The sequence below is a fragment of the Musca domestica genome, unplaced genomic scaffold (genome assembly GCF_030504385.1).
Source record: "Musca domestica strain aabys unplaced genomic scaffold, Musca_domestica.polishedcontigs.V.1.1 8, whole genome shotgun sequence".
Lineage (NCBI taxonomy): Eukaryota > Metazoa > Arthropoda > Insecta > Diptera > Muscidae > Musca > Musca domestica.
The window spans coordinates 21,046,158-21,065,833 of record NW_026712409.1 but is presented as its reverse complement, the minus strand read 5'-3'; the positions used below and the strand labels follow the sequence as shown (position 1 = coordinate 21,065,833).

The 19,676-nt window shown below is 36.3% G+C and overlaps 1 protein-coding gene across 1 annotated transcript in view; it reads right to left on the bottom strand.

Moving 5' to 3' along the window:
• Nucleotides 1-14,945: 14,945 nt before the first annotated feature.
• The window catches only part of LOC101899619 (uncharacterized), an 18,593-nt gene continuing 13,862 nt past the window's right edge, over nucleotides 14,946-19,676 (bottom strand). Inside the window, exons 12-13 of the mRNA XM_059130823.1 lie at nucleotides 18,097-19,047; nucleotides 14,946-17,475 (exon numbers count right to left, since the gene is read on the bottom strand). Of these exons, the coding sequence (XP_058986806.1) occupies nucleotides 15,008-17,475; nucleotides 18,097-19,047 (3,419 nt within the window). The 3' untranslated portion in view covers nucleotides 14,946-15,007. The remainder of the gene's footprint in view (nucleotides 17,476-18,096; nucleotides 19,048-19,676) is intronic.

The window sequence follows — 19,676 nt, the reverse complement described above, 5'->3', positions numbered from 1 at the left end:
ACCGTGATACTGATAGCGTAGCCCGACGTCTGGGATTTGGACGGAAGAAAATAGCAACATCAGCAGAAATGGTTCGAAAAGTAAAGAAGCGACTTGATCGAAACCCGCGTCGCAGTGGCCGAAAAATGGCTCGTGAGCTGAACATACCGTAATATTCCATTCGGTAAATATTGAAAAATGAGCTCGGGGTAAAGCCATAGAAATTCCTAAAAGTGCAAGAACTTACACCGCAACAGAAAGAAAATAGACTTACAACAGCTAAAGAGTTGCTTCGCTTGGCCTCAAGTGCTGAACTGCCGAATTCATTTTCCAGCAGTTTGTAAACAGTAATGATCTGACCAAAGAGGTCAGCTGAAAATGTTCAACTTTGGTTGGCCACCAGAACTCAAGCGCCGGCCATGGTGATGGTGTGGGACGCCATAACAGCCGATGGTCGCTCTTCGCCCGTATTAATCGACCGTGGCATTAGACTAAATGCCGAATATTATGGCGAAAATATTTTGGAGGGTATATTTACAGCCTTGGACACGTAAACATTTTGGCCGCAGATCTTGGACATTTCAACAGGACTCAGGACCATCGCACTCAGCACGCGCCGCCCAAGGATGGTTACAAAATGAGGTTCCTCGTTTCATTTCCAGCGCACAATGGCCACCAAATTCTCCGGATACCAATCCCTTGGACTAATGTGTCTGTAGTATTTTGGAAAGCAAGTTCGGCACTAAAAAATACCAAAGTGTCGATCACCTCAAGCAAGCGCTTCGCCGGGAATGGGCCAAAATACCGCAGAGCAACATTCGGACAGCGTGTGACGGTTTCATTGGCCATTTGAAGGCCATAATTCGTGCCAAAGGTAACCAATTCGAAAAATCCAAACTTATTCTAAAATTTGATGACATTTCCAACATTTTTTGCTTTTATTCAATAACATTTAAAAAAATGTAAAAATGATCGCGTTCGACTTTTTTGCTGTTTTTTTTATCTCACCCTGTATATGTAGTATCCGATTTGTTGTTTGAGTCCCTCACATTGGTAATATGCCCTCCAAAACAATAATATTTTATACCGGGTATCAGAGAGTGCTCGAAAATATCTCTGCCAAATTTTATTGAGATCGGTTTAGATTTTTATATAGCTTCGATATACATCTTCATCCGATGTTACGGTTATGGTCCACCATATTTGGTTAAACTCGGTCCGATATACACTTGTGCTCGTACAATTAAGACACTACCTCCACATTAAATTCATTTTAGAGTGCTCACACAATTAGGTCATTGGGACAAAAATGTCACTAACGTAATTTTAAGAAATCCAAGCATTCTTGTCGTTAGTATTTCGTTGGGAATCCTTTTCGTAATATGACCTCTGCACACCTCTTACCCATAGAACTCACTAAAGCGGAGCATTGCGCAGGGGTGATGGCGTACCATTCGTCCTTTATGATTTCCCACAAGGATGCTTTGTTTGCAGGTTTTCTAGCTGCAACCGATCGTTTTATGATGCCCCAAAGATTTTCAATTGGGTTTAGATCAGGGCTCTGGGCGGGCCACTCCAGGGTTTTAACATTATTGGCAGCAATCCAGTCCTTAACGACTCGTGAACAGTGTTTCGGGTCGTTATCCTGTTGGAATATGTAGGTTAAGGGTAAATTATCGGAATAATCGCCATTTAAATGTTCCTCTAGGATATTTCGGTACATAACTCCAGTAATTATACCCTACAACACTATGTGTTGGGGGTATTATAAGTTTGATTGGGCCAAAAATTATGTAACACCACGAAATATTGGTTTCCCACATAGGAAAGTATATATGGATCTTCCTAGCTCGCCGAGCTGAGTCGATCTAGCTATGTATGTCCGTCCGTCCGTCTGTCCGTCTGTCCATGTTAATTTGTAATCACTCTACAGGTCGCAATTATGGCCCGATCTTCACGAAATTTAGAATGGAGGTGGGACTGGGGTCAGAATAGAACCCTATTTCTTTTGGAGATGATCGCCAAATGTTTAGGGGTTGAAATGCACCAAATACTGAAAAAATGTCGGATTTTGCAGTAGCTATACAGGTCGCAATTATAGACCAATCGACGCGGAATTTCGCATGTACCTAGAGTTTAGGGCGGGGAAGAAGCCTACCAATTTGGGTGGACATCGGATAATATTTAGCGGGTAAAATAGACCATATCTTTTGTGTTGAAAAAATTCAAAAATTTTCATTAAACCGCGAATATTTTAAATACCGACGAAATAACAAAGCCATGACAAGGTTACTTCTGAACTTCACATTGATGTTAACATCCAACAAATCGGATATATAGCAAAATATGTGCGATATATATGTCTATCAAAGAAGATATGCTTAAAAGATCTCTTATATGTCGAGAACGGCTGAACTGATTTCGACAGTTCTCATTAATACAGAATGGCCTCTTGGCAGGAAAGAAAAAACGTCTAAAAAATCGCATAAAAATATCTCTCTATAGATGAAAATATTGATTTTGTAAAATTTTCTCATATTTTTTCAATTTTGTCATATTTTTGGCATATTTTCATTTTGAATTAAACATTTGGTAATATTTCTACAGCTAACAAAACTAAGTAGTTAGGATATGAGAATATCATATACAGATCTCATTTATGGCCCGATCCTTACGAAATTTTGCATGGGGATAAGATGAGGGTCAGAATAGAAGCCTACTCTTTTTGGAGATGATCGCCATATATTTAGGGGTTGAAATGGACCAAAAAACTGCAAAATTGTCGCCAGATCCTCACGCACATTTGAATGGGGGTTACCGCACATTGCAAAAGCCAAGCAGTTTCGGATGGCCATCCAAAAATATTCAACGTGTGAAGGAGTTTGCAACTTTTGTAGACAAAATACGAAAATGTCCATTCCAGTGACTTTTTGGAGAATTCACAAATACAGGAAAGACACACTTCCGACTATTTCGTTAACGCTGTTCGTTGAAGAATATAGTCAAATGTCTGTATCTCATATAGATGCGTTTCAGTCAAAAACCAATAATAAATGTTAATCTTTTGCCACTTCTGAGAGATTTTGGGTGCAACATCTACCAATAAATTGGAAATGAGCAAATTAGTTTAAGTTGCTATTATTCGAAAAATAGAGAACGAAACCTGATGGTTTTCTTTTATTATTTGTCACAATATCTTGTGGAATTCTGTCGAGTATTTCGCCTATATAAACTGTATGGTTTATTATAGTGTTGTAGGGTATTCAACGGTCGGCCCCGCTCGACTGTAGCCTTTGCTTACTTGTTTTTCCTTCAATTTGGACAATTGGGCCAACGCCGGATGCCGTGAAACATCCCCATACCATTACAGATGAGCCCCCATGCTTAACAGTTTTCTTTGTGTATCTGGGGTTTAATTCCTGTAGCGGAGGACGTCTAACATAGGGTCTACCATCATTTCCAAATACATTAAATTTTGATTCATCGCTCCAAACAATTAAATTCCAGAATCTGGGACATTTATGTAGGTGCTGCTTTGCAAAGTGCAGTCTTTTCTGGATATTCTTTTTGGACACGTTTGGTTTGCATCGTGCAATTCTCCCATTTAATAAATTTTCTTGCAGACGACGTCGGACAGTCTGTGCAGATATTACCACCCCATAATGTTCATCCATTTGTGCCCTGATCTCTGTAGATGTTAAAAATGGATCGACTTTACTTAACCTCACCAATCGCCTGTCGTCAGCTGGAGTTGTTTTTCTAGGCTTACAACGCGGTAAATTTTCAAAAGTGCCGTTCTTTTTGAAGTAATGGATTGCGTTATTTATTTTTCCACGGGAAAAATTTAAATTTCGAGCGACTTCCGAAACATTTTGGTATTTTTGGAAACACTCCCATATTATTTTCCTTTCGCACGGAGTTGAGCTTTTTTTCTTACCCATTGTTTTGAGAAGCAAATAGAAACAAAGGAAATTTTTGTGCATCAACCGTGGACCACCAATTTGCAAGTAATACCGTTTGAATATCGGTCTTAAAATGACACTAACACTTTTTAAAACAATAATGACTTAATTATGTGAGCGCATTATTATAACGATAGGCAAAAAGAAATGCAACTGTACTTCATAACACGCATTGTTTTTGTAAATAATGCTGCCGAATATTAGAACACATGAAAACAAAACTTATAAGCAAAGGAGAATATGCAAAAATACACCGTTGCAATTTTATTGTCTGTTTTGATAAGGCAATGTATAGTAACTTAATTGTGTGAGCACAAGTGTATATATATATATTGCTCTAATAAATATTACTTAATATAATTCTTATCAAATTCATATCATGCAATGCTATTTGGAACTAGAAGTCCAAAAACCTCCGCCAAATTTGTTGAACATCTATTCAGAGTTGGATATAGTTCCGAAATTGTGGCTACTCTAAAGCCATGATACGCATTCAAATATGGTTCATAGTAGGTATGACCTACTTCACATAAATACTCAATATAAAATTTTGTTACGGGAGCTCTACCAAAAACGCATAGTTCTGAAGGGTATCATATAGTCGACCCCGGCCGACTTTTGACCTTTCCCTATAAATTATATGGTAGTGAGATGCCCCCAAAAGCATGCTATAAAAATATTTGAGATAAATTAAAAAATTTAGTTTACATATGGTGTTAACGTAATAATGTAGACTAGCCTTAAGTGTCCTTCTCCAGCTTTCACTTAAATGAGCACTCAGTACAACTCAACTGTTGATTCAAGGAATAACTGTTAATTTTCCCACCCCTGTAATTGTGTCTCCGATATAATCAATTTTTCGCAGAATATTAAAAATAATAACCATCCCTCTCTCTTCGTAATAATAAAGTATTTTCATAATTATTTTTGAGATTTGTCATGGGTCATTGTTTCATAGACAAATTTTGCCCACTTGGCAGGGAAAATATTTTTACAACAACTCCTTCATTATGGTTAGCAGACTTGTTTTTTTTTTTTTTCTTTCACCAAACATTGACACAATAAATATTAAAAATTAATTACATTCACTGTGTCACAGCCTGTGATAATAAATAATTGATAGACGTTCATTAAAATGAGCAAAGTTTTCGAAGTAACCCTTATCGGTGTCAGTGGTCGAAGACATCTGCATCCCAAGGCAAAAACTTAAATAAAAGTAGAAGGGGTTAAACGAAAATATTTGAGTTTTGAAAATGTCTTTGGTTTGTTTTTAATCATCGAGGGGATTTCAATAAATTCCAAGTAATTTCTAGAAACAAGATTTCATGCTATATCCTGAAGATAAACCAGTAAGGAACTGTCAAATGTCGGGCGGGACCGACCATATGATACCCTACAACCAATCACGATAAAATTGGGCAGATGTATTTTCGAGCACTATCTGATGTCAGGTATCAAATATCATTGTTGTGGAGGGCATATTACGCATGTGAGGGACTTAAAACCCCCAATCGGATGAAAGATATATATGGGAGCTATAGCTATGTCTGCACCGATTTCCACCAAATTTGAAATTCTGAATTCACCCTGTGTATCTTAATGTGATCCGATTTCTATAAAATTCGAAACACTTATTTCAGAGCTGTATCTGATATCTGGTATCAAAGATTATTGTCGTAGAGTGCATGTTTCGCATGTGAAGTTCCTTAACCCGATGAAACATATATATGGGTGCTATAGGTATATAAGAACCAATTTTCCCCAAATTGTATGTACATGACTAAATTCGGTCGGATGTGCCAAAATGCAGGTCTTTTGGTGCACAATTAATACGAAATCTATTTAAGATTTATATGGGAGCTATATATAAATTTGAACCGATTCTCACCATTTCCAATAGAGTTCGTCCTTGGCCAAACAAATATTGTTTGAAAAATTTCATCTCAATCGGATAATAAATGCGACCTGTATTTTGCTCACAAAAATACATGGACAGACGGACGGACGGACTGACAAACATAAATCGACTTAGAAAGTGATTCTATGAAGATCCTCAAAAGTAACTGGGCGGCTATCTCCCATCCTTCATAAATTTAATTATTTCTAAAAAATTATGAAATTTTAAAGATATTCTTATAATTTGGGAATTTTTTTTACAAAATTACCGATTTTTCGGAGACTTTTTACAATTTTTTTTAAAACATTTACAAAGAGGTCATTGGAAAAATTGAAGATTTTTTGGAGGAAAATCACCTATTATTATTTATTTTTTTATTATTTATTTATTTTTTATTTATTATTTTTTTAAATAACACGAATTTCTTGAAAAAAAAAAATTAAAAGTTTTACAAAGATGTCCTTGGAAAATTTAATGGAGATTTCTTCCGAGCTCGAACAAATTGGACACTCCCTTCACCTTATGTGAAATTTTTTGAAAATATAGTTCTTTCTTGTGGAGTTACCAGAAGAAGTAGACCTATATTTACCAAATTAAATCATATTGACTTTATCAAATGACATAAAATTATATTTTCTAAATAATATTAGCTATTCTTCCAATTTTATTGCAGAAGATTATGGAGTTTACTTTGCCTCCCCAACCATCTGGTAGTTAAGTCTCTTCATTGATCCATAAACAATTTTTTTTTATTGTTTTTCTTTTATATTCCATATTTTGTATTTATTGTTTCCACTTACAAAAGCTACTCTAAAAATTATAAATAAAAATATGCACATCAACAATACTTCTCTGTTCTTATATCCTTTTGTTATATCTTTAATGTTTTAAACATCGTATGCTGAAATAATATTTATCTCTCGTTAGTAGAATGTTTTCATACATTTCCGTTTCCTTTCGTGCACTCCTTTGTTGTTTTACTGATTATGGCTTTATTTCCGTCAATCGGTGGTATTTTGGATTTTATTACCGTAAGGACTATCTCGGCAATACTCCCCATTGTAAATCCATTGCCTCCAGACATTTCGCTCCCCAAGGAAACATATTTAAGGTGCTTTAATACGAATACAATGAGAGAGAGAGAGAGACACACATAAAATACACATGTGTGGGTATGCGCCTATGGCGGAAGTGTATAACAACGTGTTGTGAGTATGACACCTAGGATGTGAATGGAATTCTTAGTCTTTGGTTCTTTTCACACACCAACACACACGTACACTTACTCTCCTCCCAACATGTGTTTGATTGTTGGCTGCTCTGAATTGAATTTAAATGAGAATGTCTTTTGAAAAACAATTTTAATTCAACTTTTACTTTTATCCACCCCTTTTTGAAGGTTTATTTTTTTATTTTCTTCTATGCCATAGTCCTTTGGGCCTTGAACACTACAGCACAAAAGTCAATGCCACTCTCTGCCCCTCTGTCTCTCTGTCTCATTAAATATGTTTCACACGTCGACAACTAATTTCTTTTTGAATATGGCCTGGTTTGTTGTCGTCGTGAATGCAATAATGTTTCGCCATGTTTAACAGCAGGAGTTGGAGTTTGAAGTCGACTGGACAAAGAAATGCTTTGCGCACCCCTAGCTACATAGTTTGTTATGTCTTGTGTTTGAGATATAAAAAAAACAACTTTAAGGGAAGCATGTCTACCATGCTCAATGTCTTAAAGTAAAAAATATATATATTTTTGTGATATTTTTTGTCATATTTAAGTGCCTGCTACTTCATCAGCGAAAAGTCGTAAAATATTCGTAGTCAAAACCGTTCCATATCTCAATCCTAAACACCAACAGTAATCGCAATATAAAATTGCACGGCATCAGCTCTAGTCCTTCACTCAATAACAACCTCAGATACCAACAGTTACTTTAATATTGAATTTTAACTCTGTAATTTCCCCCCTTACAAAATTTAGTACCATTTAGTACAAGTATAGTAAAAATTCCCAAATCCACCCCCTTATCTTTACTACAGACACCAAGGGCGACATATATCTGTCTGTTCACCCAATACCAAATTGTACCAAATATCGTACTATTTAGTACTTTTTAATCAATTGTATCACACATTTCGAAAACCTCCATCTTATCTCAATTTCAGATATCAACAGACATCTCAATATCAAATTTAACGATTCCAGCTATATTTATTTATTCAGTACCAAATTTGGTACAATTTAATACTTTTCGTACAAATATAGGACACATTTCCAAATCTCAAACATAGATACCATCAGTAATTTAATTGTCAAATATATACAGGGTTAGATGAGAAAATTGCAACCAACTTCAGGCTGCTGTCATTTCTAAGCCACTCGTCCGACAGCTTTATATTTGGCTGGAAAACCACAAGTGGCTATCGTTAGAGCACTCCAGCATTAAAATGTGAATACATTTTCTGTGTTTCGTACCATCGCTCGTTACCGTGATACTGATACTGGTAGCGTAGCTCGACGTCAAGGAAGTGGACGGAAGAAAACAGCAACATCAGCAGAAATGGTTCGAAAAGTAAAGAAGCGAGTTGATAGAAACCTCCGTCGCAGTGGGCGAAAAATGGCTCGTGAGCTGAACATATCGCAATATTCTATTCGCCAAATATTGAAAAATGAGCTCGGGGTAAGGCCATTGAAATTCCAAAAAGAGCAAGAAGATACACCGCAACAGAAAGAAAATGAACTCAAAAGAGCTAAAAATTTGCTTCGCTTGGCCGAAAATGATGAACTACCGAATTTGGTTTTCTCCAATGAGCTCCGATGAGAAAACATTCGTTGTCCAGCAGTTTGTAAACAAACAAATTGATCGTGTTTATTTGCCAAAGAGGTCAGCTGAAAATGTGCACCTTCGGTTGGCCACCAGAACTCAAGCGCCGGCCATGGGTATGGTGTGGGCCGCCATAACAGCCGATGGTCGCTCTCCGCTCGTATTAATCGACTGAAGGTGGCATCAGAATAAATGCCGAATATTATTGCGAACATATTCTGGAGGGTGTATTAAAGCCTTGGGCACGCAAACATTTTTGTCGCAGATCTTGGACATTCCAAAAGGACTCAACACGCGCCACCCAAGAATGGTTACAAAATGGGGTTCCTCGCTACATTTCCAGCGCACAATAGCCACCAAAATCTCCAGATACCAATCCGTTGGACTATTGTGTCTGGAGTATTTTGGTAAGCAAGGTTGGCACTTAAAAATACAAAAGTGTCGATCACCTCAAGCAAGCGCTTCGCTCCCGGGAATGGGCCAAAATACCGCAAAGCAATATTCGGGCAGCGTGTGACGGTTTCATTGGCCGTTTGAAGGCCATAATTCATGTCAAAGGTCATCAATTCGTACAAATCTAAACATATTCTAAAATTTGATGCTATTACCGACATTTTTTGCTTTCATTCGATAAAATTAAAAAAAAAAACATAAAAATTATGGCGTTTGACTTTGTTGCGGTTTTTTATCTCACCCTGCATATTGAAGCTATATCTAAATTTGAACCGATCCTTGTCCTTGGGTCAAACGAATATTGTTTGGAAAATTTCATATCAATCGGATAATAAATGAGACACGCATTTTGTTCACAACAATATATGAACTTACATGCATAAATCGAAGAAGATCCGCAAAAGTAAATATGGGTCTATATCGCGTCCTTTTCCATGTTACAAAAAAGCACAAAGACATAACACCCTTACCACCATGTGGTGTAGGGTGTAAAAATTCTTTGGAACACCCAAAAACAGTTTTCTACAGTTCAAAGGGCTGTAGAGGTTCTTCTTTTCAATTTTGTAGTATTTAACTGCATAAACTTCAACGTTAAATCACCTTTTCACCTTGTGAAATGTTTACACACATACCCAGGTATGTGAAAATGTAACTTTTCCATTTTCTCCAAATAATGATGTTTGCATGAGTGTTTGTTTTTGTGTTTACTCTGGTGACACTCTTTGTTAAAATACCTTCGCCGACCGAGATTCTTTCATGCGAAAAGTGAATTTTCCAAAAAAAAAAAAAACATTTTTGGGTCATGAAGGATGACTAAACTTTTCTGTTTTGTTTGTGAAAAAAACAAAACAAAAGAAATTGCTGTTAGTTGGTATTGAAGTTTACCCCCAAAGTGAAAATAAAAATAAAATTAAGAATTGACACCTACTGACATTAAAGTAATTGTAAAATACAGTTTATGTTTCAAAAGTTACACAAAGGTTAAAGGTCATATTCAAACAAGCAACTTAGTGTGATTTTTTCTTATTAAATACCTTTTTTCTTGGGGTAGGAAAGCTGTTAATATTTGGGGAAAACAAAAATTATTTTCTAATACATATTTTCTTTTCATAACCTCTACCATAGTACGGAGGGTATATTAACTTTGTCATTCCGTTTGTAACTCCTCGAAATACTCATTTCAGACCCAACAAAATTCTAGTCCGTCTGTCCGTCCGCCTGTCCGTCTGTCAGTTGCAATCATGCTATTTTTCGAACGAATTGAGATAGAAGGCTAAAATTTTGCACACATGTTTATTTTTCCAGTAGGCAGGTTAAGTTTGTAAATGGGTCATGTAGGTTCATGTTTCCATATAGCCCCCATGTAAAGGTATATCCCGATATTCGGTATTTTGATGATTTTAGCGACATTATTCACCGAAATTGTTTCAAATTTGGTATTTGAAGTTCGAAATGGATACTACAGCCTCTGACAGAAAATTGTCTGTGCAGGTCCACGTCTTCGTATAGCCACCATAAAACGGTACCTCCCAATATTCGGTATTTTGATGATTTTAGCGTCATTATTCACCAGAATTGTTTCAAATTACGTATTTAGAGTTCGTTATGGGAATAACAGTCTGTGACAGAAAATTGTCTATGCAGGTCCAGGTCTTCGTATAGGCCCCATATACCAGTACCTCAATATATTCGGTATTTTGACGAGTTTAAGTACAATACTCACCGAAATGGTTTGAAATGTCGTATTTGAAGTTCGTAATGGATGCTAAAGCCTATGACAGAAAATTGTCAATGCTGGTCCAGGTCTTTGCACAGCTCCGATATAATAGTACCTCCCTATATACGATATTTTGATGATTTTAGCTACATTATTCACCGTTTATTTCAAGTTCCGAATTTGAATTTGGTAATGACTTATGACAAACAATGCCTGTGTGGGTCCACATCGTATAGACACCAATATAACGGCTATATTCGGTATTTTTAAAATTTTAACAGAATTTTTTAAGGATTTTATTTATATATTTTTATTTATATTTATATTTTTAAATATATATTTATATATATTTTTATCCATTTAAAATTTACTGTAATGATTTCAAAGCTACTTCTAATCTACAAATCTTTTTCCATGTATTTATTTCATAACATTTTGATTTATAACGAGATGTTTAAAATTGTATATCTACAACAGAAATTACAATTTAAATGCCGTGTTTATGGAACCTTTTTTAAATTGTTTTGACGCCGACACATGTCGTCTACATCCGCATACCACCTCTTTGAGTCCATCGCCTTTGTTCGGTGACAAATTTCGCTAATTAACATTTCTCAAAACTCAGCAACAATTCAACAAAGGTCGATCCGTCTGCCGGTCGGTCGGTCGGTCGTCCCTCTGTTGTAATTAATGTCATTAAAATGTAATAAGTAATGCTTTTTAATTTCATTGTTTACAAAATAATTAGAATGATGGTTACACAATGATGACGACAATAACAACAACAAGAGCTCCACAAAGAAACATGGCCTAACAAAAGTCAATTGTAGCAAGGATAAAAGTGTCCCTGTCACCTGGGTTTGTTTTCCTGGAAAAAACGGTGCAAAGAGTAATGGCATGCCCGGGGTTGGAGTGATGGAAAGGGAAAATGTTGCGGCAAGGTGTGAAAATAAATTTGTGTTTTCAAACGACAAGTTACAATAGGTCAGGGGTGTTTGACGTTGAATACATGTTGGAAGGGTTTTCTAACGAAAAATTTATTAGATGTTTAAATACGTAGACTTGTTACAACTAAATTTAAGATTGTTATTCAACAAAATGTTGAAAAATTTCCCGGGAGAAAAAGAAGTATACATTCTCTCATATATGAAGAAAATGTTAATTTTGAAGCTCTGACAATTTTTGCAAAAATTTCAATTCCCAATTATAGCTTAGATGTCCTTGATATATATACATTTATGCTAATGTTCTACTTTGAGATCCCTTATATTCCACATGAGAGAATATCCAGCATATGTTCATTTTATGACTCTGGTAGTCCTTGAAAATATATCCTAAAATAATTCAATTTTTTTTAAAAAATGCAATTTCCTTCAAAAATATTCTGAAACAAAAATCTAGTTTAATAAAAACTATCGGATTTTTATACCCTACACCACAAGGTGGTCAGGGCATTATGTCTTTGTGCATTTGTTTGTAACAGGCAAAAAGGAAACGAGATAGACCCATTTCCTTTTGATGATCTGCATAGAATCACATTCTGAGTCGATTTATGCATGTCCGTCCGTCTGTCCATGTATTTTTGTGAACAAAGTACAGTTCGCATTTATTACCCGATTCAGATAAAATTTTGCACAGATCATTTGTTTGGCCCAAGGACGAACCCTATTGAAATTGGCATATTTACTCCTTTGAACTTTAAATAATAATTATAATCATAGCGTGTATGATTGAATTCTCCCATAAAAACTTTGAATTGTTATGTGGAGCTCTACTAAATTAGCAAAGTGGTGTAGGGTATCATAAAATCGGCCCCGTCCGACTTTAAGACTTTCTTTACATTTTTTTTTTTTTTTGAAAATTTTCTTAATTCTGGAAGTTTTTGTTTTCTAAATTTTTAATTGAATTTTGTGCAGAACCCCCAAAAAAACTTAAAAAGGCCCATTATGAGAGTCTTTAAAATACAAGTCAAAAATTATAGCTTCCTCTCGTATCCTTCCAAAATACTAAAGTACCTGTGAATATTTTACCCGGATCCAGAGCTGTTAGTCCAAAAATTAAATTCGCGAACCAAAGTTTCCTAAATTTGATACTTTTTATGTAGGTCAGGACTTATGATTTTCTACTCTTGTTATGCCCAACATTGACATCATTTTAATGGAGTGAACAAAATCGGGTTGTCCGGATTCAAAGACTCATATATCTGGATCCTGAAATGATAATAACACATATTTGGAGCATTTTGAAAGGTTATACAGGGTAACATAAAAAGAGCAACAAACTCAAACTCCATAACTCAAAATGTCGGAAATAGTATCAAATTTTAGAATAAGTTTAGATTTGTTGGAATTGGGCACCTTTGGCACGAATTATGGCATTCAAACGGCCAATGAAACCGTCACACGCTGCCCGAATGTTGCTCTGCGATATTTTGGTCCATTCCCGGCGAAGCGCTTGCTTGAGGTGATCGACACTTTGGTACTTTTTAGTGCCAACCTTGCTTTCCAAAATACTTCATACACCATAGTCCAACGGATTGGTATCCGGAGATTTTGGTGGTCATTGTGCGCTGGAAATGAATCGAGGAACCTCATTTCGTAACCATTCTTGGGTGGCGCGTACTGAGTGCGATGGTGCTGAGTCCTGTTGGCATGTCCAAAGTCTGCGGCCAAAATGTTTGCGTGCCCAAGGCTTTAATACACCCTCCAGAATATTTTCGCTATAATATTCGGCATTTATTCTGATTAATACGAGCGGAGAGCGACCATCGGCTGTTATGGCGGCCCACACCATCACCATGGCCGGAGGTTGAGTTCTGGTGGCCAACCGAATGTGAACATTTTCAGCAGATATCTTTGGCAAGTAAACACGATCACTTTGTTTGTTTACCACCTGCTGGACAACGAATGTTTTCTCATCGGAGAAAACAAAATTCGGCAGTTCACCACTTTCGGCCAAGCGAAGCAACGCTTTAGCTCTGTTGAGTCTATTTTCTTTCTGTTGCGTTGTAAGTTCTCGTACTTTTTGGAATTTCAATGGCTTTACCCAGAGCTCATTTTTCAATATTTGCCGAATGGAATGTTGCGATACGTTCAGCTGACGAACCATTTTTCGGCCACTACAACGCGAGGTTTCGATCAAGTCGCTTTTTTACTTTTCGAACCATTTCTGCTGATGTTGCTGTTTTCTTTCTGTACGAGACACAAAAGATTTATTCACATTTTAATGTTGGAGTGCTCTAACGATAGCCACTTGTGGTTTTCCAGCCAAATATAAAGAAATCACATTATCACGCTTGAATTCAATCACGAATAACTTTTTTATTGGAAAATTCTCACCAAAATGCTTTTGTACGCATGTACGCAATATAATTAGCTCTCATTGGAATAATTTAAACAGCAGTCGAACGAGTGGCTTAGAAATGACAGCAGTGGAAAGAAATTGGTCTTGGGTCGGAGATTTTTTAAAATATTTTTTTTTCATTATTTTCTGAGCAATAAAAGTCGCTGCGGAAATAAAAATTATGAATTTTTAACAATTTCTATCTTCAAGGGCCTTCTGGCTATAATCGTCGATTTAACAGAAAATATTGAAGATCCTAACCAAAAGTATTGTATATATTTTGGAATACATGATTTTTTTAAGAATCTTTGTTTCAAAAGCCATGTCCAATATAATATATCCGATACTACAAATTTTCACGACCTAAAATAGTGGGTGTTTAACTTTTTTTTAAGATACCATAATTGGACTTCGTTCTGGCAAAAAGCGTGAAATTTTTAAAAATCTTTTTTTCCAATGTTTTCATGCCAAAAAATCGAAGATTTTTTTCTACTTTTTAAATAATTTTTGTGCTTTAAAAATCATACAAAAATACAATTTTGGGAAATTGCTGAAAATTTGCGTGAAAAATCTCATTCCTTGTCTATTAGGACCCCCGAGTCGGTATCGAAAGCCTTTTATGGCTACGTCGATGGATAACATCTTTTGGTTACATATTGTATTTTATATCTGTCGGACAACCGATTGATATTTTCAAATTATTTGTTCACGTTGGAAATTTTGTATATTATTTTATTTTAATTATTATTTTACCAATGATCTCTTCTGTTCCTAACAGACCGTAATTTAAACACTCCAACTTAATTTACATGTTCTATCAAAGTCATCCAATTTTATTTGGCATTTTTATTGGATTTTGATTTAGAACTACTGATAGATTTATTAGCTTCCGGAACAGTAGGCTCTTGGTGGCATTGTTGGTTATTATCGTTCTCGTTGGCTTTTGATCCAGAACTGCTGGTAGTCGGACTTCGTTGGCACTGAGATTTACTTTGTTTTTGATTTGAATTCGATTTCTCCTTTGAATTGTCGCAACCAGTCTCTGTTGGCTCGCTATCGACCGGAGTAGATGCTTCTTGACACATTACCCTAGCATTTGTTTTCAATTTGTTGTTACCAATCGATTCACAGGCTCTCTGAGACTGTAACTTTTTTGTGTTGCACCTACATGCTGTCAGTTGTTTATGGCAGGTTCTACAAATGTTGTCCACCACCAGTTTGGGTATTTGACAGGATACTGTACAGGAAATTGAATTTGAGGTGGTTTTGGTTTGATTATTGGTCAATTGCGAGGATATATTTCGTGGAGAATAATTATCTTCAGGGAAATGTTGGCAATTATCTTCATCCAGTTTGTAGTTATCGAATTGAGCACATCGTGCAGAGTTTTTGTCTTGGGGTGATTTTCTGAATTTTTGGGGTTCATTTTGTCTTGACTTGATACCACTGCACCTGTCAGCTTTGCTTAAAGTTTCTGCGTTTTCGGCTTCTTTACAGTGATCCTTGTCAGTTCTACATGTAGATTCTTGAAATCCAGATTTCGGTGCTGATTTCTTAGAAATATTTCGAGGAGAACACTGTATTTGTTTGGCAGGACTTGATTCTAACTGACTGTCACAGCAAGGGACTAGCTTTAGATTTCCAACTGGACTCCCTAATTCGTCGACATTAGATATATTTTGTTTCGCCAGGGAATCTTTGCAAATATCTTCGTTATGTGATTCTTGAGCTATATTTCTGGTCTGTTTACCCAGACCTGTTTGAGTGGAACACCCAGATTGTTTAGGGCGGATAATTTTTGTTGTTTTGTGGGATGTATTTTGGGGTGACCGTTCAGTTATACGTTTTTCATCATTGTTCTGATTGGAAATTTCAGGCCTTCCTGTTTTCGATATTTGCACACATTTTCTTTGAGAAGTTCTTGGAGAACATTCCATTCTTTGGTTTACAAATGTCTGTCCATTACCATTATTTTCGGAGCAACATCCCCTTTCAGATTTTCTTGGAGCATTTTGAGGACAACATCCCATACTTCTCTCCACAATTGGACCCATCACTTTGTCAAGGCAAAATGACTCGTTTTCGTACATTGTATCCTGATTTTCAGTTGTTGGACAGGATCTATAATCCTCTTGAGAACAGCATCCAGATCCGGCATTAAACGTTGAATCAATACCAGCAAATGTAGAAACTGGCATATTCTTCCTCGTGGTATCTTGGCATCTCCCAAATGTTCGCTGAGTTTTTCTTTGAGGAATGTCCTCCTCTCTCCCTTTCGAATTTTGTAGTTCTCTTTTACAGGATTTCATTTCATTATAAATGGCTCTATTTATGGAGGTGTTGTTTTTGTTGTTTTGCTGATCTAAAACTTCCCGACATGGTCTGTTGGGGCTTAACCCTGACCCACCAGCTGTTGAACTTTTTTGTCCTCTGCTCACATTTGAGGATTGTCGATTTTGAGTCTCCTTTTTCGACATCTCTTTGGTTTTTGATGGATTTGAAATCCGACATTTCTGCTGGCCAGCCTTGATTTGCACTTCTTCATCGGCTATTTCTTTATCACACTCATTCAATTCCGATCCTGTAGCCTTTTGTGGTTCCATCTGACAATTGCCTTTTTCATCGTTCTCATCTTTTGAAGGTATACCTCCGCATTTTTGTCTTTGAACAGCACTATTTGTATTTCCGGATGCCTTGGGATATGAGGTGTCTTTTCCATTTTTCAAGTCCTTTTCCATACATTTGGCAGGTTTTTCTTGAAGCAATTTTGACTTATCCGTACTGGGTTTACTGTTTGAAATTTGAATATCCTTCGAAATTTGATCCTTCTCTTTCACACTTGTTTCAATTTTATTTGGATCATTCGATTTCTTCTCATTTTTCTGGAAACGTGAGGGACTTTTGGTTTCTGTTTCCGACGAAGGTTTACCTTCCTTACTTTTTTCCTTAGATTTCCCTTTATTGGCATTCCCATTTCGTTTCTTATCACACTCATCAAGTGACTCATTTTCATCGGCTGATAATCTTTCAATCTCCTGTAAATTGTGACAAACGACAGAGGGACGAAATGCTGGCTTCGAGCAGATACTATCCTCGCTGGCCAATTCTGAGGAAGTTGCTTCGGAACAACTATCTTCGGATTCTTCGGTATTGCAATTACATTTACATACTTTACTTTGGCATGCTCTCTTTTCCGCTGTTTTCGATGGGTAGGAGGGTCTTTCTTTGGCAAAGTTTTGTCTTTTTCCCTGATTACAATTCTGTCCTTTCATTGCTCCATTATTTGGTAAATCTTCGCAGGCTAAAACAAGGAAATGGTGATTTTATAAACTTTTTCGGAAAATAATATTTTTCAACCAAGTTCGGCCGATTATTATATCCTCTACCTTTCGGAAGGAACATGACAATTTTCAAAAAAAAAAAAAAAAGTCGAAAAATACCGAATACACAAAGAGTTCTTCGCGACTACTTTACCCCCTACTTTACCATGATATCGTATAGCCCCCATATAACGGTACCCCCGATATTCGAGTTTTTAATGATTTTAGCCACATTTCCCAATGGAATTATCTGAAAATCCACACAAGGAGTTCCTTGTGAGTACTTACCCCCCCCCCCCCCCCGACATAGATTTGTCTTTATAGATCCACAATATCGTATATCTTCCCAATATATGGGCACCTTACGATATTCGATATTTTTAAGATTTTAACAGAATTTTTAATAGATTTTATTTTTTTGAAAATTTTCTAATTCTTTCCAAATGGTGGAGGGTATTCAAAGTTCGGCCCGGCCGAACTTATTGCTTTGTTTACTTGTTTTTTTTTTTGAAAAATAGTTTTTTTAAACGGACCTCCATTATTTCAAATTCTCCCTATTCCAATTATTTTAATCAATATACCTCACAAACAGATCTACTTACTGCATAAAAAACACGACGAATCTACCATGTCGCAATGGCACACCAAGGCTACGCCATCATAATCCTTAGTAGCCCCGCCTTGGTGCATTTTTGACACTCTATCTGTGGGCTTTTTAAATCTTGAACAGCGGCAACTAGGTAAATCTGCCACAATTCCATCTTGACTATTATCTTCATTCACACATTTTTCCATCACAGCATTTTCTTCACATGACTTTCTTTTCACTTCTGTGAAATTCTGTGGATTGCATGGCCCGATTTCCGGAATTTCAAATCCATTATTTCCATAGCATATTGTCATCGATTTTCCCATCTGATCATCACAAAGACAAATTGTTATACCAGAAGTGTTGATTTCATTATCTTCCTCGTCATCGTCATCATCATTATCCGAATTTTCATTGCTATCACAAACGTGTTCATCATTATCAACTTCACTTTCATCATCTTCCTCTTTATTGCAGTCGAGGGACTCTTCTTGAGATAAATCACATTCACATTCATCCGACTCTTTATCTTCTGCACTATTATCGCATTGACTATCGTACTCCTCCTCCATCTCTTCATTATCGCTCTCACAATAAAAATTCTTACTATCTTCATTTTGATTATCATTTTCGTTATTATTTTCATCTCCTTGATCGCATTGGCTGGATGATATTTCCAAATCTTCATCTTGATACAAATCCTTCTCATAATCATGTTCTTCACTGGTACAATCCTTTTCCTTGGCACAGGGGCACATTTCCTGACAACGTTTCTCTATTTTCAAACATAGACAAGATTGGAATTTTCTTAGCTGACAATTGTCCGGATTATCATGTTTACAGGCTTTGGGACATTTTTGCTTTCGCATTGAAGCCATGCAACAAGGACACGAACTGGGTTGACGAAATTCAACACATTTGATTTTATCGGCTCGATTAGAGCTCCGAGTTCGGTATTCAGGACCTACGAAGAAAAATATTCTCATTTTAAAAATCAAAGTTTAGAGATATTTCATGGAAAACATTTTTTCTTGTCATCTTTGGCCAATCGACCTTTGGCGGGTTTTCAGCAGCAGTAATCTCCATTAACTTCTTCCATTAGGGGTTGAGGTTATGAGATTTTCCTAAGAAAATACCTTCGAAGAACCTCTATATCGGAAAGACGTCTTGCAGTCGTATGTATCAAAAAAGACGTATTTAAGTCCTTTGTAGCAAAGAAGTGTACCTAATTCATAGACAAAAAATCTCAGGAGATTTTTTTTTTTTTTTTTTTGCTAGAAAGACTTTTGAAGATATATACTGGAGAAGACCTTTTGAGTTATTTCATAGAGAAAGATCTCTTGAGGTCTTCTTATATAGAAGACTTCCAGAAGGAGATTTCCTGAGACATTTTATTGAGGAAGGCCTCAATACTATTATATTGAAGGAGGACTAAAGCATAAGATCTTCTATAGAAGAAGATCTCCCCAAGCTCACTTGAGATCTTCCTTAGAAGAAGACCTTCTAAGGGGTTTTTAAAGGAACATTTTTCTTTAGGTTTTCATAGAAGAACATTTCCCGATCTTTTATGCAAAAGACCTTTCGACGTCTTCT